Raw genomic sequence first — 23231 nt, forward strand, 5'->3', positions numbered from 1 at the left:
TGTCCAACCAGTCTTAGGACTGACGACCTTATGATGATGATGAAGAATCTATTAGGTATATATGGCTAGGTTCAACCTACTGTAAATGTATTATCATTGGCCAGGATCCAAAACAGATTTAGTATCTACGATCTTTTTTAAAGAAATTAGGTGAATATTTGAAAAAAAAAACTAAAATTCTGAATAACTTAAGAGTAGATGAGATAAAAACTAAAGTTATAATTTGGTTCTGATGAACGATTTTCTACATTACCATTGTAGAAACGTGATACGGAGCTTCGTCAGTTCCCTACCTCAAAACGAAGAAGAAGCATCACTTATCCCTTTATTACCAGTACCTATCCATCAAGACGCGTTTTCTTAGGAACGGATATAATTGTAGGTAATATCTAACATAGGTTTATGGTCCTATATTCTGTGAAAAAAATTGAGCTTTCAACTCCCCAATGCATTCCTAACTTCCTAACTAATAATATAAATGCGAATGTGAGTGCGTTTATTACCATTTCACATCTTAACTACTCAACCGATCATCATAAAATTTTGTAGACACATTGTCAGAAGTACAGGATAGGACATAGAATATCTTTGCTAGAATAAAATACTGTTCTCGAAGGATAAAAAAATTTCAGTTCCTCTCGATAAAGGACAGAATTTACTGTCATTCTAGGCAAAATGTGTGCTTAACCTAAAAAATAAGAAATATTAGTTTTATCCTGTGGATCCTGGTGAAGATTTAAGAACAAATTCATCAAATTGTTGTATTTTCGATTATCTTTGACGCGCGAATAAAAAATAGTATTTCATATTTCCCGTGGGTCATAAATGTCACTAATTATCAAAACTACTTCTAATTGAGCTACAACTTTCAAATTTTTACTGATAGAAGAGATTTCACCGTACAAATTTGAGAAAAATGTGAAACTCATGATAGTAAATAATGTAAGCATGTATTACAGATACCCGCATATCAGTATATAAAAAAAAGAATTACTTTAACGTTTAGGATCATTGTACTCTCACTCTTGAGACATAATTTATGGCAAATGCCTACTGGGCATTAAACGAGTAGAGATACCTACGTCCTCCTTTCTAAGCAATAAAAAATAAATAATTGAATTATCCTTGAGACCGAAGGTAATAAAAATAAAACAAAGTATAATCCAAGAAAAATGCAACAATTTATAATTCTGTTGATGTTTCTTAATATTATGAGTTAGATTCAGAATGAAGGTCATCATTGACCATCGCGTTAACTATTCCGGAGGCGCACGTTGAGACCACAAGAAAAGAGAGAGAGGTGAAATTGCTTTATCTATTGTATCTACTGGTTGTGAATTTAGAATAGCCTTTTATAGGTTAACGTGAATCGAAAGTTGGTGTCTTCGTATACACTGTGTTTTATTAACATTCCGGAAAAATTAAGGGAAAAGAAGGTATATGAAAAAAGAATAAAAAAGTAGAATGAGCACCACTCAGTAATAACATATATAAAAATGAGGGCATTGTGATATGTGAGCACCATGTCCGCATATTCTGCATCCGAATGCATTCATATTTTCACATTTAACTTATTTTTGTATTTTGTGCTAATACTTTGCCAATCGATCGCCGACGAGTGCAGATTATTACTAATCATTGCCTACAATTGACTTGTCTATGTATCAGCTGTTTGCGAAGGTCACGAATAGGTACGTGTGTTTTGTCGAAAGCCGATAAGATAACGCGGTAACTGCTCTTAATCACCGACGGCTAGTTAACTGTGCTACTTTTTGTGCACACATTTTACATCCTACGTTGTGGTATCCATCCACTTCTTTCTTTCTTCCTAGCTCCTCTCAACTCCTGTTTCTGCTTCTAATACATATGTCACTAACCACAGTTCTTCATGTCCAAGAACATGCCCTGCCAACCTATCTTGTCTATTTCTTACTGACTTCCATAACACCTAGAAGTAGGTATTATACTATCGGTGAAGTCACGGTTCAGTCATGGTCAGATCAAAATGTCACTGGAGATAAATACCGCGCTTAACTGACTTAATTATAGTGTGAATACTATCATATGAAATGTATACCATAATTTTTTACATGACTGTGTAATTTCTAACCGCAAAAACAACTAAACTAAGTAACAATATATCAGATAGTACAGGAGAATAAAAATTAATTACAATAAATATACGATAATCAAAGAAAACCAATTTTATAATTGGTTTATACATAAATACTACGTTATTTAACGAACTTACTGGAATAAACAATAATTCCAAAAAATTTAAGTGTCAATAAGATGCTCCACTATAAAGTTATTCTTCAAAACAGTTAGGTATTATTATTATTGTAGATTAATGTCAAACAGGAAAATCATATGAAAACCCACTATAACTAATCTAAATGGGAGCATATATTTTAGGTTATTTTTATTCGGAATTGTTGTTATTAAAGAAATTCGATATTTTCAACTAAATCGTTATCAACACTTTATTCACTTCTTACTTACGTTGTAAAAAATACAATAGCAATTGTTGATGTATTGAAAATGTTACTCAGTAAGTACATATTTGCTGTAAAATTGCTAAGAATCGTTTTTTTTGCAAAATATTAACAAATATCACGATTGGTAATAAATTCTACTATACATTGTTTACTAGAATTACCTACAATTTGGCCCAATATTTTTGTAGACCATTTTATTATTTTATCGGGAAACAGACCACATATAGTGGTGCTTTATGACTAAATGGGTTATCGTCAAATTGTCATGATTAAGGCATAGTTCCTGAAAAACTGCCCATTAAAATGGTAGGCCATTTCATTGTGGTAACATTTACAAATTGCGTGAAAATCAGATGGTTTTTCCTAAATTTTTATAACCCCGATAATGTTCAGAGCAAAGGTCTTGCCACATGGCTCAAATTTTTATAGGCCAAGTTTTCTATTATTTGTTCAAATAAAATAGTTATAGGCTACATTACAATGAATCTAATCACGAAGTTCCAGATTTTTAAGACAGTTATTTTGAAAAACGGTAATGGTAAAAAAATGTAATAAGAGAAAGAAATGGAATCCATAGTTTCTTTAACTTTGGGTTCATCTAATAAGTGAAGCTTCTCGAATCGTTTTCTTAGAATTTTGTTTTGTCGTAATACAAAGAATTTCGTAATTCCCTGCTAAAGGTGATTTGGCAGGTGTTGATATCAATTTGGAACTTCAAAATTCCATGGACCATGACATTGAACCCGGAAAACAATGCCGATCCAATATTTTATATTATCCATTTTCAAGGAATTTAGAATTTTTTGGGCTCTCTCATTTAAAGAACTACAAGGCATTCATGGAATGTCTCTTTATCCTCTTTTGAAGGTTCTAATATCTCCAATAGCCAATGTGAGCAACTTTCTTTCATTTTATTTAATGTTTGATCGGTGATACTAGCAAAACTTTTAACGCCAAAAATGTATTTTGCATTTTACAAATAGAAAATACGTTCGGAAATGTATTTTAAATAAAATACAAAATGCTTTTCTCCAAAAAGTATTTAATGCAAATTAAAAGTAGGTATTTTTTATTTTGTATTTGCATTTTAAATGCAAGTATTTCAAATNATACGTTTGAAAAGAAAAAAATTGGTATTTTTTATTTTGTATTTGCATTTTAAAAGCAAGTTTTTCAAATAAATGACATCTCTGGTACTTTTAAATGTATAATTTCGAACAATTTTTATGACTTATAAAAAGCAATCAAAATCAATATAAAGTGTATTTTTTAAATAACCGATTCCTCATTAAAACTTGAGTATAATTATTAGCAATTTCAACGAAGTACACCAGTCAGCTCATTGCATGCATGGTTGAATTAGTTGACTTGAAGATCAAGGACGGCTTCGATTTCACACTTTCCCGCAAAACGCGTTATTAAGTTGCTCATTAAATTTCTTAAATCTTAAAGAGTTAACAAACAACACCATTCCTTTCAATAACTTCCCATTGAATACCGATAATAAATAGAAAAAAAGGTAATTCACACGCGTCTTTGGCAGCCATTAGTAATTTATGCAAACTTTCATATTGTAGTCTTACTGATGTGAATAGCTAACTATATGCCTGTTTAGGTATTGTGTATCTACTACTCTTTTTGTTGGAATATTTAATGGGTGGTAGAGTATCCACTAATAGGTATGTCTTACGATACGATACAGACTCTTTTAATTCTTTTTTTGTATTTTTTTTTTAATAATTAATTCGTCGTAACTAATGATTTCTTAACAAAAGAAAATATATGCGATATTCATCTTTAAATACAGTATAAATACTTATATTCATGATCCCTTACATTGTTACTCGTATACTCAAACTGAATTAGCTGGCTCTTCACATACGGCCACTCGGGGTCGGTCACTCGTTAACAGTCTACAACAGTTACTTAGTTATAGGTACGTATGTACAACAAGCGATGTTAACACACAAAAATTTCCACCCTTATCACAAAGGTCGTCGTCTTCGTTATCGGTGAATAATAAGAAAAAACGCAGCCGTTGAACGTAAAACTTATTCACTGTGTAGTTAGTACTAATATTAACGAATATAATTTCCAATTGTAAGAACAAGAAGTTGAAACAAATACGAACAACACAAGACGATCTTCTTGATCGCGTGGTAGAGGACGATGTTCAACTCGAAGACTGTGAGACCGGCTCTCACCTGTCCGATTATCCCCCCTTTGACGGGCGTCCACCTGGCGTTATTGCTAACTCAGTGGCGTGGGTCCTAAAGAAACAAAATATCAAAGTCGTTCTCGTTATACATTCATAATTACAGGGGACGTTAAGCTAAATGGGAGCTAATTTGAAACGCCAGTTTTAGAAGAGAAAAAATTCTCAATAACTTTTTTTACGACAACATTCACTGTACTACAAAATCGAATTCATTCCTTATTAGGAAAGGATTTTACCATAGTCCACGTGGAAATTGTCACTCCAGTCGGAAGGACGAGATTATTCCCGGACGAAAGCGCAACATTCCCTTTGCTACAAACCCGCTTTTACTCTTTATTAAAAGTTTTCGGTTCTAGTATCAATTTCTATACGGAGGATTTTAAAATAATTTATTAATAAACACTAACTGCTGTTTCTTATCTAGGAGGTCATATGACACTACACATTTCGTGAAATAAGGATCGTTGGGATCGAAAGAATTTGTATAGGTAGGGGTCTCATTTCATATCCTCCTTCGGCTTGGGTCCCGACAAGGGGTGCTGCACTTTCTTCCTTTGGTGCAAAACATCCTATTATGTTAAATCAGAAGAGAGATATCTGTACGGTTAATCAGATATTGCTGTAATTAGATGAAATAAAAAGCAGAAGCGCCACATGAAACATTATCGTATTATTGTCAATTTTGACCAAATAAAAGCTCAATCGGTTATTTTACTAGCTTATTAAACAACAATCTCGACAATTGTTTCGATCTTTGATCATATCATCAATTCTTGTAATTAGAGTCTTCCCCACTAACCTACAGGAACTTGAAACTTGTTTCATAGCCCAGGTATAGGCCCAAAAGTTATTCATTGCTAATTCTGTAGGAATTGCTATTAAGTTTAATTTCTTTGAAGTAAAATGTGGTGATATTTATCCTTTCTTCAATTGTAATAAGTACCTGAGTGTCGTGATGATAAATGATGAGATAAAATTAAAGAAAAAGCTAATAATTTTTCTTCAATAAATATATATCGCAACCTGTAATCATCATCACAAGGTTGTCAGTCCTAAGACTGGTTGGACACGCACGTCTACTCCTTCCTATCCTGAGCTAATCTTCGCATTTCCCTAAAAATAGAACGTTCCACATCCTTAACTATTTGCGAACAGTAATTTAATCAAGGTCTACCTCTAGTCCTCTTAACTCATGTTTCTGCCTCTAATATGTCTCTAAGACTAAACCTTCATACCTAAGAAGGTGTCCTACTAACATATCTCGCCTATTTCTTATTGACTTCCATAGAGTCCTCTGTTCTCCTATTCTTTCTAATACCTCTTCATTTCTAACCTTTTCTTTCAACGGTATCCTCATCATTCGCCTGTAACATCACATTTCGAAGGCTTCTAACCTTTTCTGTCCACTGTTCATGTTTCGCACCCGTATAGTACCGCGCTCCAAACATACGCAACATAGCAACCTGTAATAAGTCGCTTAAAATTCAATTGCTTTTTGAACTGCTGGTATAATACACGGTAGAGTAATGTGCAAAAATTCATTCGTAACGGTATATTCCAGTATTTCCTTTAATACTTCCAACGGCAGATATGTTTGAACTATGCCTGATATTAATATAATCTGCAATAATTTGCGCATGTAGTGATGTGATAAATGTAAAGTACTATAAGTTGTTCGCTGCTTTTGCATCATACCATCGAATGTAATGATATACTTTGCGCGTATTATATGTTGTATCAAAATCAGTAACACTGGTATACAGGGCGTTACATTACGCCTTACGGTCTTTACCTAACCACATTTAAAGGAAGACACGGTTTTTGCTTTAACTCATTGCCAGTTTGCGTTAACAGCTGAAGAGTAAATTAAAAGCATAAATAATTCTTTCAACATTTCTTTTGTCAAATTTGATTACTTTAATGTCACTACGTTAAAAGTCCAATCGGATTTATTTTTTTATTTAGGTAAATAACGTCAAAATACGGATTTTTGCACTGGCGCCTTAATTTCCAAATGGCAATGGTCCAGTGGTATGGTTGGTCGACCGGGTTATATGCTTGGCCGATACTTTACCTTTTCTTCTTAATGTGTTGACCTTTTACTAATTTCTTTTCGAATATGATATCAATTAAGATGATTACTTATATTTTATCTGTTGGAGGCTAATATGAGGCCAGGGTAAAAAGATTTCGTTTTGGTAATGAATAAATGAGTTTTTTATTATGAGAATCCATTTATTTCTCTATATAATCTTCCTTCCGTATTGGTATTGTATTATATGAAAATAAATAAAAGGAAAACAAAAATGCTGGTTTGCAAGGGAGGAAAAAATAGGGAAAGAGCGAATATAATGGTGCGAGACGAAAACTTAGAAGAAGTAACTGATTTTAGGTATCTAGGAAGTTAGATAAGTCAGGGCGGAAGGAATAGTAGGAATATAAAGCAAAGGATAGCGGAGGGTCGAGTCGGCTTCAATAAAAAGAAGTCACTTTTATGCTCCCAAACGGTTAATTTAGAAATTCGAAAAAGATTGTTAAAAGTGTATTATTGGAGCTTAGCGCTGTACGGGTGCGAATCATGGACGGTGGTCGCGGCGGAAAAGAAACAGGATACCGTGGATAGTGAAGGTTAGAAATGAAGAACTATTAGAAAGAATAGGAGAACAGAGGACTCTATGGAAGTCAATAAGAAATAGGTGAGATAGATTGGTAGGACACCTTCTCAGGCATGAAGGTCTAGTCAGAGACATATTAGAGACAGAAATATGAGTTAGGAGGAGTAGAGGTAGTCCTGGATTAGATTACTGTTCACAAATAGTTAAGGATGTGGGATGTTCTAGTTTTAGGGAAATGCGAAGATTAAGATATGAAAGAGTGGAGGTGTATGATGATGATAATCCTTTAGTGGAATACACTTTATCCAACGCTTCTTCGACAAAAAATAAAGATACCTGCTCGGTTCGGATTTTCATTTCACGAAAAATAAATATAGTACATTGACAATTTATACATATTTAAATCTGCACATTTTCCTTAATTAATTTTGACTAGCCAAAAACCATACAAAGGTGAAAATAATTTATTGTTAAGTAATTTGAAAAACTTCGTATTTTTATTGCGTTTCTTCGACGATAATTATTCTCAATTTGCGTTTACGTACGTATGAAAACATATTTTTAAGTGCTTTATTATCTTATCGTTAATTTATTACACGAAGTGTCTGCTTTCTTTTCTTTCTTTTTTAATAATGAGTCTCGGAATAGCCATAGATAACATCTCCGTTTTGGTGGAAGTCTGGACTTATTTTCTAACAGCTTTATTATGGCCAATTTTTATGCAAATGTTTTTTATTGCTAATAACAAAAACGCACGGTATCCGTCGTTGTATGTATTATTCACGAGGTTGTTTTTCTTGTTATAAACTTGGGAATTTTTAATTGGAATCCGATGAGCCTTAATTTTCAAGTGGGTAAGGCAAACAACAAACAACAATAAAGTACGCTAAAGTATAATAAAGAGTAGGGTACCTGATTTTATAAAATTTAATTCAATCAGAGTAAATTTCTACAAACAATTAAATATTACAATAACTAACAAATTATGGTAAGCTGTTATGCTAATTATGGTTTCAATTATTATCAACCAACATCTGTTTATATTTACTCTAAACAATTTAATTTTATGACTACCATAACCAATTAAAATGTACTAATGTTACTGCAACTAAATTTTCAGTTGTTTCAATTGTTGGCAGCCATCACCAAACTATATTTCACTAAACAATTAAACTGTATAACAACCAACCAATTTGGCTACACTGTTATTGTTGCAAACAGAGCTCATTTCAATTGTTCCAATTGTTAGCATCTAACGCCAATTTACTTTTGTACCAAAAAATTATACTTTATAACAACCAACCAATGAGAGTGCAGTGTTATTGTCGTAACTGAATTTTCACTTATTTCAATTGTTAACCATTATCACCTAATTATGTTTACATCAAGGAATTAAACTTTACAATAACCAACTGGTTTTAATATTTTAAGAATAACGTAAATCTTGTTGTAATATGTATTTTCAATTGTTTCACTTGTTAGAAGCCATCGCCTACTTATTATTTGTATTACTGTAACCAACGTTTAAGTTCCTTGATACATTAATAATAATTATTAATTACTGGAAATTTAACAATAAATTTGACTTCGAATTTCAGAGAAACTACAAAATTTATAAAGCCATTTTTAATATTACCCATTTGACTGCTCTTCAGTGAATTTGATTATTAATTTTAGCCGGCAGTGTGCATGACATTTACTTTACGATTTTGCCTGGAAGAGTGGTATGAACGGACCGAATTCGTGCCAGCGAAAGTAGGTGAATTACCGACATAAAATAAACAGTTACATGAGGAAAATGCAATATTAATAGAGTTCGTCGAGTTGTTTCGACGCCCGAAATTAATATAACGTATTATGTTTACGATTAACGTTTTTATGACTTAATGAAGATAATCGTATATTATCAAAAACTGTACAACATTTTATATCTTCCTCTTCTACGATACACCATTAATTAACTAAAATATTTCTTATTTATTATATAGTATACAAATTATAGCTGGTGTAGGTATTTTTGGTATCATATACCTTTAACGGAAAACGATATCGTTCCAGCATTTCCTTGTTGTTGTTTCTGGACTAACTGACTGATCATCAAGCTCTTAACTAAGGGTACCTGTTCTGGTTTTTTCGTATAAAGGGGAATCTCTTTATAAGAAAAAATAAAAAATTTCCCCAAACGATAATGCATGAAATGTTTTTTAATGTTTTTCATATATAAAAATCGAGTTTAAAACAACGCATAAATTATATTGAAGATCAATAAAAACTTTTTAACAAAAAAATTAAACCGCCGAAAAAACTGAAAAGCAAAAAACAATAAACCTTAATTTTATTAATTTAGTTCGTCAACTAATGTTAGTATACCTAAGTTATTTTGAGTCAACGCTAAACAAAGATCACTAAATCACCTTAAATTTAAACAAATAACCATTGCGTTGTTAATTTTATTAATTTAGTGATCTTTGTTTATTGAATGCTTAGCACCGACTTAAAATTACTTCTGTTATACTTACATTAGTTGAAGAAATTAGTTATTAAGGTTAAAAAAAGAAAGGTTTATTATTTTCTGCTTTTCAGTTGCAACTAAATTTTCAGTTGTTTCAATTGTTGGCAGCCATCACCAAACTATATTTCACTAAACAATTAAACTGTATAACAACCAACCAATTTGGCTACACTGTTATTGTTGCAAACAGAGCTCATTTCAATTGTTCCAATTGTTAGCATCTAACGCCAATTTACTTTTGTACCAAAAAATTATACTTTATAACAACCAACCAATGAGAGTGCAGTGTTATTGTCGTAACTGAATTTTCACTTATTTCAATTGTTAACCATTATCACCTAATTATGTTTACATCAAGGAATTAAACTTTACAATAACCAACTGGTTTTAATATTTTAAGAATAACGTAAATCTTGTTGTAATATGTATTTTCAATTGTTTCACTTGTTAGAAGCCATCGCCTACTTATTATTTGTATTACTGTAACCAACGTTTAAGTTCCTTGATACATTAATAATAATTATTAATTACTGGAAATTTAACAATAAATTTGACTTCGAATTTCAGAGAAACTACAAAATTTATAAAGCCATTTTTAATATTACCCATTTGACTGCTCTTCAGTGAATTTGATTATTAATTTTAGCCGGCAGTGTGCATGACATTTACTTTACGATTTTGCCTGGAAGAGTGGTATGAACGGACCGAATTCGTGCCAGCGAAAGTAGGTGAATTACCGACATAAAATAAACAGTTACATGAGGAAAATGCAATATTAATAGAGTTCGTCGAGTTGTTTCGACGCCCGAAATTAATATAACGTATTATGTTTACGATTAACGTTTTTATGACTTAATGAAGATAATCGTATATTATCAAAAACTGTACAATATTTTATATCTTCCTCTTCTACGATACACCATTAATTAACTAAAATATTTCTTATTTATTATATAGTATACAAATTATAGCTGGTGTAGGTATTTTTGGTATCATATACCTTTAACGGAAAACGATATCGTTCCAGCATTTCCTTGTTGTTGTTTCTGGANCTATTATTTTTATATATTTCGTTCCTTAAAGGTGTAAAAGTGTATAGAATGAAGATAAAATTAATTAAAAAGATACAGATACGTTAAATACTTAGGCAGTTGCAGATATTTTAAATTTTGACGAATTTTCGTAGTTACCATAATGTTGTTAGCAAAAACTACATTTAATAAATGAATGGGTATAGTCTGTAAAAACATTCCGTAACTGGAAAAGGTTCTATCCACGATCGTACTAGATCCTCGTCCTCATCATCATATTCCACCTCTACGGGGTAGCGCATCGGAAAATCGGAACTTCTTTCATGACCACCAACACACGAATAATCCATATACTTCCTTCTCGCCTTCTTCGGAAGCTTCAGAGCATTAAGAACATGTTTAGGTTTGAAAATTTGCATGCCGTCTTCATTAAAATAGATGTAAGGAACTTTTCCAGTTAGAACGTCCCTGCTCGCTTCCGGTGGGATCACAGTTTGAAATTTATATCCACTAATTAACATGGGTAGACGTTCCTTGGGCTCTTCAGGGGGTGAGGGTGGTGGTTCAACCAAAGGCTCCGGGTCAAGGTCGACATATTTGACAAGGGGTCGCACTGGTGATGGAGATTTAAGATGTTCGATCGGTTTTGGGGTTTCTTCCTTTTGGCACGGTTGTTCTTCTACTGGAAGAGGAGCAGGTGCCTTTGGAGGTTGTATTTGTGGAGGTAGATATTTTGGTCTAACACTCATATAAACTGGCTTGAATAGCATTTTTCTGGAAGTAGAATCGTTTCTATATATGTATTGACGTAACTTTAACAAATCACTTCATCCACAAGGGTCACTACATTAAAGACATTAAGAGTATGTTATTACAAAGACACAGGGGTTTGCATAGCATTATTTTCATACATTTCCGACACTTTTGCAAATAATTCTGATGGTTGTCCATAAAAGAAACAAATATTTAGTCACTCTCAATATTCAGATATCTAACGGAAGAAGTTGAAGGACTCGGTGCAAAAATAGGTCCTACTGTTTTAACGGATTTAACTCTAGAGACCCAAACAGCTACCAAATTTTTATTACTAGGTTACATGTGTATAGCTTATGGAACTTCCTGACCGATCTTTTGGTGCAGAAATGATAAGTAGAGGAGTTGACCTGTTTTTGTCCCTCGCCCTTCAGTTATTGACATCTTTAATACCTTTTAAAAAATTATTAACTTATCTGGATTTGAAGTTAATAAAAAGCGACGTCTTTTATTTTAATATTTTACTAGCATTTAAACGACAGGTTTTCCAAAAATTTGTAAATGTGCTGTTATAAAACTGCTACTCTTGAATTGTTTGTGATACTTCCGGTTCAGTTCACTCTAGAAAATTCTACTTCAGAACATTCCTAAATATTCGAGAGCATTCTAGCCGAGAACCAACATTAAGTAATATTCTAGTAGGTACATTCTCACTTTAAAGTGAATGGCTTTTCAGATTTAAAACATTTTGATCCAAAAATATATAGAATATAAATTAGATATAAATCTAATCGAGTAAGGGAATCCGCCTTCACCGTTCATACATAACTGTTATCGAACATTCCAGAACGTTCTCGATTCTCCCGATTCACTATAGACTATTGAACATTCTACCTAAGAATATTCTTAGGCATTCAAGAACATTCTAACTTCTGACTAAGGACAACGTTAGAATTATTAATGGTTAAATATTAAAATAATAATTAATGACATGATTGGAATTGTTGTGTTCATTATTTGTTATTGATGAGGAATTTCTATTTGTAATATCTACAATTTTTAATTATTTTTATATTCCATTGCAAATTTAATATTACAAAGAGAATTTTAGACAAAAAAATCAGAATTATCTAACGTCCAAGAAGCTCCATATTCTAATTGCGTTTTGAATTATTCGATTATTAATTTTCCGATAAACAATTCATTCGCAGTCACATTTATCATTTAAACTACAAAAGAACGACAGAAATCTAAAGGATTGTACAAACAAACTTGTCACTGCAATGTAAACCTCAGCAACATGCAAAATGTAGGTCACTGATGGATGCGATATACGCATGCAAAAAACAAAACCAGACTTGATTCGATTTTCGATTCGTTCTCATTCAGCTTCTTTTTTGTCGAAAGTGTTACGAAATTATCTACATGCATACATGTACGATTTGTACTAGAAAAATCTCTTTGATTTATTAGAAGCTTTTATGTAAGCAGGTGGCACATTTAACAATGTCAGCAATATTAATACTATCGACAAAGACAGAGCGATTCCATTTTAAACACCTTAAGGTAATAAAAGTTAAACGGGGCAGTTTAATTTTATAATGGTCCCTCATTTCTGTTTAAAATATTGGTAAAAGTTGGTCAAAAGAATTTTTGCATGAATGTTCAATGAAAGAAACTAATACCTACATCTATAGATATAAATAAAGTTGAAGTGTCTGTTTGACATATTGAAATAACTGTCTTTTTAGGGTTTCGTACCTCGAAAGGAAAATAGGAACATAAATATCCTGTGTGCAATTCTACTTGCAAATTGCAACGCGGTATTCTAAGCATTATCAAGGACTATTTAAATTTGTTTTATATTAAAATTGGATAAGCCGATGGCTTTTGCCCAACCTCCATCAAGCTGGGCTTTCATTGCCTATTATTAAAAGGAAATTTGAAACATACAAATTGATAACATCATTTTTTAATACCTCCACCAAAATTATTCTAGTAAGTGATAAGTGAAATTGTGAGGTCGACGTTAAACCAAGTCATTAGGGTTCCGTACCTTAAAAAAAAAAAGGAATCCTTATAGAATCACTTCGTTGTGGATCTATGTGTCCGCCTGTCTGTCTGTCTGTCAAGATCCCTTTTCTCAGAAACGAGGGGAAGTATCATGTTTAAATTAATATGAAATACTCCAGGTCTGCAACCCCTTCGAGTTTTGAAAAAATCAAACTTTTGTGTCAACGCAATCAAAAGATACGACTGCTTATGCCGTTTGACCTAAAATTAGGGGTCGGCAAGTAATTTTAGATGGGATTAGAATGTCTTAAAAAAATAGTCCAGAAAAAACATATTCCTTCCTCCAAAAAATGATAAGGGTGGCAGTCAAAGTTCAATTATAATTTGTTATCTACAGAAAAATATTTTTTCAGTAATTTATTTATTTGCTTTCAAAAAATTTTAAGCGGTCCAGTTTTTGACCTTCCGCCATCAGGACCTGGACCTTGGAAACAATATTTTATACATTTCCTAAATAGCCTCGGAATTGTATACATTTCCTAGGAAATTTCTATATTTAATGCATTTCCGGTACTATATACAACTAATTCTTCTTTCTTTGATATTGAACGTTTACTCTTTGATATCTTACCCTTCAATTAAATTCACTGTTGTGACCACCCTCTAAATTTATGTGAGTACCTGAATTGAATATTTATGTTGTGCATGTTCGCATCGATTTCATCATGACTGACCGGGATTTCGAATCGATCTTGAAAATCAGTTTTTGTTCCGGAGAACTGGCAGGAATGCAACCTGACAGGTGATTTCTGCCTGTGATATTTACAAACAAACCTCTAACGGACACAAGCCGTTAATAACGCATTTACGACCTGTTTTAATAAGTACATACTACATACCAACATATATTACAAGCCCTGATATGTGAGTAATAAGTACCTAATGCAAATCAGAAAATATATACATATAATATATTGAAGTGAAACTTCTTTACGCACGGTAGGGTAAGTTCGTTTCATGCGAGTTGCTATGTAACGAAATCATGCAACCCATTTCCCCCGCTGTCTGTCCCTAAGTATGCTTACATCTTTAAAACTACGCAACGGATTTTAATGCGGTTTTTTTTAATAGATAGAATAATTCAAGAGGAAGGTTTTTATGTGTAATACATGCATAATATAGTAGAGAAACACTCATAATTTTAGAGGTTTGTATTGTGTTGTCGTAAATAAACACATTTTTTTGCGCTTACATTGAAAACGCTGGCTGAACTGTACGAGATAGATCAAAATAATATACTACAATATTGTACACATTAAAAAGGTCTACAAAAAAGTCCGCGGTGGTATATGTCTATCTCTTAGGGATAACCCACAATAACCATTTTCTATCCTTTACTTTTTACGAGAAATAATGGCTTATTTACGTAGCGATTTTAAGCAATACAGCATTAATCCTTATCCAATTAAGTACTTTTAAATACATTGTGCATTTAATATAGATCAATATGGCCCTTTACAGCATGTAATTTAAATGAATATTTTTGAAGGTATTACAGACTTAAAATGCAGGGACATAGCGGTTGCGGCGATACCGGCCGGTTTGTATTGTCTAATGACAAAAAAGCTGTGATTGTTGTATATAAAGACATTCTATAGTATATTTACTATGAGCATTGCACCCGTGCGAAGCATAGTGTACAAATAATACCATTAAACCAATTCGTTAACCACTATCCCGGTATGTTTAAGTGTTTGAAGAAGTTTCACTTCAGTAGCGTGTTGTATAATTACACGTTGTACTTTTTTTATAATATTTTATTGTTTTTGCTTCGGTATACAAATGGAGGGTGAAAGTATCGATTAGTATGTAAACTTCCGATTGCGTTGAAAGGGTAAGACGCCATGAGCAGTTGTGTCTGGGGGAAGGTTTGAAATGGGTTCAATCGATGACCCATGGTGATATATTGAAAATCGATGCTTTCAGTTTTATGTAAAGTTGGAAAATGTCATTTTTCTTATCATGGAAATATGAACTTTATCCAACTGGATAAGCGCGGTCCAAACAATATTGGATAAAAAAAAATTATGTACCAACCCCTACGATGGCGATTAGAAGGTATCGAAGTTTTTGTAATCTTTGCTACCAAAACGTTTTGTGTTTGAAAACAGATTTTTATTTAAATATTTTGAGAAAATTGGAAGTTAAAATTTGTTGAATGTCAATTATTGGATAAATGATATTATCATCATCATCATCAAAAGGTTGTCAGTCTTAAGACTGGTTGGACACGCACCTCCACTCTTTCCTATCCTCAACTAATCTTCACATTTCGTTAAAACTAGAACAACCCCCATCCTTAACTATTTGCGAACAGTAATCTAATTTAGGTCAACATCTACCCCTATTAACTCCTGTTTCTGCCTCTAATATGTTGCTGACTAGACCTTCATGCCTGAGAAGGTGTCCTACCAACCTAACTCGCCTATTTTTTATTGACTTCCATAGAGTCCTCTGTTCTCCTATTCTTTCTATTACCTCTTCATTTCTAACCTTTTCTACCCACGTTATCCTCATCATTCGCCTGTAACATCACATTTCGAAGGCTTCTAACCTTTTCTTTTCCGCCGCGTCCACTGTCCATGTTTCGCACCCGTACAACGCCGTGTTCCAAACACACCTTCAACAACTTTTTTCGAATTTCTAAATTAACCGTTCGCGAGCATAGAAGTGACTTGTTTTTATGAAAGCGACACGATATAGAAACTAATATTTTAAAAAGTATTACAATAATTACAATAATTTTTTCTTGTCAGATTTTGGCACGTAGCATGTCGCGCGAAAACTTCTGTTTTTTTAAACAAACAAGTCAAAAGAAACAAAATTTACGGCCAGAGAAATGTATCTTTACAATTTGTTTTTTATTTTGTTTGCGATAGTTGAACAGCAGCAGAAAAGATGCCCTGTCCACTCGTGACAGTTCTTAATAAGAATCGTTCTAAAATAAAAGGCAGACAAAATATAGGACGCGTGTAATGGCATTACCGTTAATGAGTGCGACACTTAAAGGTTTGCCTTGGGACGATTTGTACGCAGTGCAGGTCCTTACGTCTTGTTTTTACTTGACAGACGATGTCAGTTTTGTAGGTCGTTTTTTTCTAAATTTACATTTAGAATTAGGCAAGTATTTAACGTAAGTTTAAAAAAAATCCGTATCTACCATATCAACAGAATTCAGTTATTAGTTAGTCGAGCCTATTTGGGGGTTGTTCATAAAATGCTTTCGCAAATAAGGGGGAGAGAGGGGTATTATTATTAGGAGTGACGAGATATAACAAGGCGAGAGGGGGGTCAATTTTATTTTAATGTAGAAACGTTGCAGTTCTTAAATCTTTTCATTACAATAGAAACTAATTCCCATTCTTATTCCTAATCACAAGAAATCTTTTATTAAGGTGGGTGAACTACCTAACTAAACGTAATACAGTGTAAACTCTTTATAACTTCACTCGATTTAACGACAAACTTCTTAAAACGTCGAAATTGCTTGACTTTGGTTGGTTTACATTGTTTTCTATACAATATTACACTCTATATGGCGTCACGCTCATTCTATTTAACGACAACAATGCGGCATTATAAATCATTGAGCAGTACTTTCTAAGTTGCCGAAATAGATAAGAACTGCAGCTGCGTACGTTGTTGAAGAAGACGATCCTGTCCCTCCACCAAGCATCAAACAAGCACTTGATGCAGCGAAACTATTAAAAAAATACTTTTTATATAATCAAATTGATCCAGCAGTATCTCAAGATATGAGTAAGATACGTAACAAAATACAATTAAAATATTGGAGCAGCAAAAACATCAGACGAAGATAACAGGCTATACGCAATGTATGAATAATAATGTTCGTGTGCAAAATGTGTACTATATTGGTAAATGCATATTATTATAGAATAGTAAAATAATATCTTTTATTTCTCGCCATTTAACGACCACTCTTTATAACGCCGAAAAATGTTCAGTCCCTTAAGTGTCGTTATATAGAGTTTACACTGTATTTCTTAAATGGGTCACTGAAAGTGTTATGAAGGAGGATGGACGGGTCCAAAAGGGTGACGTATTTTATGAACAACACCCTTTACATTCTGACATTCTCTCTGATTTAGCAACCAAATCTGTGAAGCCCTTGGCTCCCAGAATTAAATGTTAAACTTCGTGTTTCTTCATATGTTTTTTGTTAAATGTATGGAACCAGATTTATATGAAAATCTTAACTTGTTTGAAAACTATCTTAAACTAATAGAACTCTTAAAATCTTTTGAACAAAGCGCAATATCCCTGAAAATTTTTAAATTGCATTTATTGAACTTGTTATGTAGGTATATGTTAGACCTACTTGCCGAATTCTCCTTTTGACCAAAAAAATAATCAATTCGCTATATAATCAAAGCCAAAACCGATTGCCGAAAATATATTCTATTTCGAAATTTGTCATATATATGAATATGATTCGACAGAATGTTTTTTGTATATGAGGTTATGAAAATTTCTAATGAAGACAGAGGACACGCGGTACTAGAAATATTGTGACTATGATCATACTTGAAGAAAATGATTTTTATAAACTAGGTATAGCCAATGGCATTTTGGAGAAAATGTAAACTAGAAATACGTTTCAGAATACTACCTAATATTTTCATTTTTGTCTAATGTTTACGGAAAAATCGTTTCTACAATTCTCTCAAACAAATTTATAAGTACGGAAAATTTTCTATCATGGTCATGCTGAATGAGAGACAGCTTTCTGCTAAGCGAACAAGGTCCAAGTAAGTGTTTATAAGGTGTGATTGTAAGAGAGAATGCCAAAATAAAAAGTGCAAATGTGTTTTGAGCATTGTCAAATGTAACAGTGTCATGATAGTTCTTCTTATTGCAATTGAGAAATGAATATTGCTTTCTCTAATAAGTTGCATTTTTGTAATTTCACTCGAGGATTCTCAACGGCGAAATGCATTATCCTTAAAAATGTTCATTTGCCGAAGTATATTTATCTATATGAGTTACTCTGAATTGCAAAGTAATCAAAATTTGAGTCTATCATCATCATTATCATAAGGTCAGTCCTTAGACTGGTTAGACACGTACCTCCACTTTTTTCTATCCTGAGCTAATCTTCGCATTTCCTTAAAACGTATCCTTAACTATTTGTGGACAGTAATCTAATCTAGGTCTACCTCTACTCCTCTTAACTCTGCTTCTAATATGTCTCTCATCAACCCTTCATACCTGAAAAGATCCTACCAACCTATCTCGTCTATTTCTTGTTGACTTCCATAGTGACTTTTGCCATCCTATTCTTTCTAATATCTACTCAATTCTAACCTTCTCTTTCTTCATTATCCGCTTGCAACACTACATTTCGAACATTTCTAGCATTTTCTTTCAATGTTTCGCACCCGTACAGCGTCGCGCTGCAGGCATACACCTATAACAATTGTTTTTGAATTTCTAAATTAACCGTTCGCGTCATCATCATCATCATAAGGTCGTCAGTCCTAAGACTGGTTGGACACGTACCTCCACTATTTCCTATCCTGAGCTAAACTTCGCATTTCCCTAAAACTAGAACAGCCCACATCCTTAACTATTTGCGAAGAGTAATCTAATCTAGGTCTACCTCTACCCCTCCTAACTCCTGTTTCTGCCTCTAATATGTCTCTGACTAGACCTTCATGCCCGAGAACCTATCTCGCCTATTTCTTATTGACTTCCATAGAGTCCTCTGTTGTCTTACTCTTTCTAATACTTCTTCATCTCTAACCCTCTCTATCCATGGTATCCTCATCATCCGCCTACATACACCTTTAACAACCTTTTTCAAATTTCTAAATTAACCGTTCGCGAACATAGAAATAACATCTTTATGTTAAAGGCGACTTCGTCGCATTTTGAAAATTTTATGAAGCCCTTAGTTATTTATTATTTGGCCAAATTATAAACCTAAGTTTAGGTTAGTCAAAGAAATGTTGTAATTTTGGTATTGCCAACAACCTCTGTCGTAATTTATTCACTTCCCATCTACCAATTTCGAATTTTAGAAATTTAATCACTGAAGCACTTTCACACAAGGTACTCGCAGAATTCGGATTATGCTTTGGTCGCTTGTCACTCATGACCCTAATTACGAATTTGGATATTAATAGTAGAATGTAGCAAGGAAACTTCTTTTGCACCAAATAATCTAGGAAAATTAGACCGTGCATTTCAGTAAAACGGACGACGGACAGTGGCTCATGTCATGTCATGTCATGCGGACACAAAAATAACCAACCAGCATGCACTACGCGGGACAGATATTACACAAACGTATAAACTACACACGTTCGAAACGAAATCGGTATTTGGAACGAACAATTAGCAAACAACCTCAAAATGCAGTCAGTATTTCCGTCATCGTCATCATCAACTTGGACGAAAAAGAAAATCAACTTACCAACAAAACGGAACGATTTATAATACAATAATATGTTTCATACGAACGGAATATTGAGTTGCCTTTATCTATGCCAATCCCGGTTTATTTATACTTCCTGAAGATGCACCGCGGCCAAATGCACCGTCTAATGCAGTCGTCTTTTGCATACCACCACGCTAACCGAACCACAATTCTATTTACAGAAATAGATTGTGATCGTAAGCGATTTTTTTATAGAACGAAACGACAAACTTAGCAATCAGTACGACCACGTAACCTTATGACAAGTTCTTTTGTGTTAAAACTTTCCGTTTACCATATACCATTGGAACTAGGCATCTTTCCAGAGCTTATGATATAATTTTACTTAAACTGTGACAACACCCAAATGTTCTTTTAATTTCTTAATTCCCGTCGTAAATTTTTTAGCAGGAAGTTCAGGTTAGACAGAAAAATTTGAAGTGGTCAAGGGAAGTCTCCAAGATTTAGTCTAGATAATTCACAGAAATTCTGTAACCTGTTACCTAGTCTATAATATTTTAATTCCGTCATAAAACTATATTTTACTAATTATACCTTCTAAACAAGTCTTTCCAGTTCTTAAACCTAGTTAAAATTATTTTGGAATCAAGAAAGAACGTTTTTTAATAATGATGATGATTGGAATTATTTTAAGTGTTTTGCTGGTAAAGCACACTTACGAGGGCGGTTCAATAAGTACCCGTGTTAGACATGAAGACACCTTTTTTTTTAAAATTTGTTTTTTTATTTTTCAACATAGTCCCCTTTTAGAAAGATACACTTCTCCCAACGACCCTGCCATTTTTTTTACCCATCCAAAAAAATAAGATTTGTCGAACTCTCCAAAATCCCCCCCTGTCTCGGAGATGGCTTCCTCGTTTGAGCTAAATTTCTTTCTCGCTAGTCATTTCTTCATGGTAGGGAACAAGATGAAGTCGCAGGGAGTCAAATCGAGTGAGTACGGGGTGTGCGGCAGCAAATTCATAACGTAATTCATGCATTTGGCGGCAACAACTCCTGCTGAATGTGCCGGTGCGTTATCGTGTTGAAAACGCACCTTCTTTTTCGTCAAATGCGTCCGTGTCTCCTTCAATTTTTTGTCTAAGCGGTCCAATAACTCACTGTAGTATTGTCCAGTGATCGTTCTTCCTTTTCCTAAAAAAACCGTAAAATGATTTCCTCGGTAACAACGTTTGCCATTCTTCCTGGTCGCTCCTATCAAAAACGGATCTTTGCCCACGTTTGAATTCGTTGAAGTAATATCTAACTGTGGTCGTAGATGGCGAAATATCTCCATAAACAATATCCAACTTTGTTTTCATCTCCTCGCATTTTTTCCCATCCAAAAACAAAAAGCGAGTTACCGAACGATACTACTCTTTTTCCATCTTAGCGAAAATAACAAAACACGTCTCAGTCGAATGGCTGCCAAATCCAAACTAACCTATCAATCAGTCTGAAATTCGTTTTGACGTGGTTTGATAGATGGCAGCACACGATGACAACACCAATTTCCCTCAGGAACGTCCTCTGTCTTCAAACACTGGTAGTTATTGAACCGCCCTCGTATAATGGTTCTAGACTTTTAGAACAGATTGTTTTTCTCGTTTGAAATAAAAAAATAATTTAAAACGTCTTCAAATAATCTATATCCAACTTAACCACACATAATGTTGTTCTAATTTCTTAATTCTCTTCTTAAATTAGTTAGGGGGAAGTTCAGTGTAGTCAGAGAAGTTTGGAGTGGTCGACGAGTGTCTCAAGAATTTAGATAATTTACAGAAATTCTGTGAATTGTTACCAAGTCAATAACATTTTAATCGCGTAATAAAACTATATTTTCATCAAAAGTGCTTAAATCAAAAACTAAACGTTTTTTAAAGCCTTCACAGTCCTTAAACCTAAATAAAATTATCTTTGAATCAAGGAAGAACGTTTTTCAAAACTGATGGTTGAATTGTTTTAAGTGCTTTGCTAGCAAAGCGTAGTTTTAACGGTTTTAGACTGTTGGAAGAGAGAGATATTCTGTTTCTTTTTTAGAAATTAAAAAATAATTACCTCTAAATTTAATTTGGTTACGTTTCTACTGAGGAATTTGTTTAAGTACTATTTGGGGTATTATCTTTGTATTTTTAATTTTTTATCCGAATTTTATATGTGTCACGGGTGTGCCAGAAACGAGTAACATTTATATATTTTTTTAATGCCATTATTACTACAATTCGAATTATTTTTTGTTTCAGATGAATGATTACCTATCAGCTGCTAATAATTCGCTGTAGAATCACAGAGAGTTTTTGATCAACAGAAGGGTGAGTCATTATTAGTATTATTATGTAAAAATGTTAAGGGTTAAGCGCTACCCACTAAGCGCTTAGGTTGGGAAAAATTATGGTTGGAATGGCTTCAAGTGTTATGCACCATAGATTAATATACCGTCCAAATTTGGACTTTTGCGACTACTTATCATTAAAACAAAAGAGTACCATTAAAATACCAGAGAGATACTTCGTTTCAGAGACAATAGATAGCACATAAGTAGAAACTGACTAACGATTCAGGAATTCATTAATAAATCAAAGGAAGCTTTTGAATCAGGGCCCACTAGGCATTAAATAATAAAAGTATAAACAACATTCCTTGCTTGAACGGTTTGGCAAAATGTCGAACATTATAGTTAGAAAAAACTTTTTGTGACTCATTTTTTCAATAAACATGTCAATTCCTATTTTAACTTTAATGTTTCAGCAGTTTAAATACGTAGGACGGATCCTATCTTTTATTTTTGTTTCCCAAAAAGTTAATTAGTCATAATTCGTTTCTTTTTTTTTCCTTTAAGAGTTTTAAATGCTTACAAAAAGGTATTTTTATGAAACCACAACTAAGGGCTGGAAAAATTAATGAAACCTAAAAAGATCCAACTTTAATTTCATCGACATTGTTATAGCTACTTAATTGACCTATAATAATTTACTGTTTACCATTACGACTAGTATTTTTGAACCTGTAAAAGAATTAAATATTTCATTTGTATTATATTAAGAGAATGTTCTTTTTAATAGAATTTAAAAGGTGCAAATTCAAGTCCT

The 23231-nt window shown here is 33.1% G+C and overlaps 2 protein-coding genes across 3 annotated transcripts in view; both read right to left on the bottom strand.

The window, feature by feature from the left end:
• Positions 1-23231, bottom strand: part of LOC108738488 (ras-related protein Rab-23) — a 52944-nt gene that overhangs the window by 28457 nt on the left and 1256 nt on the right. Inside the window, exon 2 of one of the 2 annotated variants that reach the window (XM_025977605.1) lies at positions 4335-4768. The exons of the other annotated variant lie outside the window; for it this stretch is intronic. The gene's annotated coding sequence lies outside the window, so the exon portion shown is untranslated. The remainder of the gene's footprint in view (positions 1-4334; positions 4769-23231) is intronic. 2 annotated transcript variants of the gene reach the window in all.
• Positions 10896-20141, bottom strand: LOC108738217. Its single transcript, XM_025977607.1, has 2 exons — positions 20073-20141; positions 10896-11648 (listed from the first exon to the last, which is right to left on the bottom strand). The coding sequence occupies exon 2, from the start codon at positions 11642-11644 to the stop codon at positions 11060-11062; it is 585 nt and encodes a 194-aa protein (XP_025833392.1). The 5' UTR covers positions 11645-11648; positions 20073-20141; the 3' UTR covers positions 10896-11059.

This window comes from Agrilus planipennis, unplaced genomic scaffold, assembly GCF_000699045.2.
Source record: "Agrilus planipennis isolate EAB-ADULT unplaced genomic scaffold, Apla_2.0 scaffold25, whole genome shotgun sequence".
Lineage (NCBI taxonomy): Eukaryota > Metazoa > Arthropoda > Insecta > Coleoptera > Buprestidae > Agrilus > Agrilus planipennis.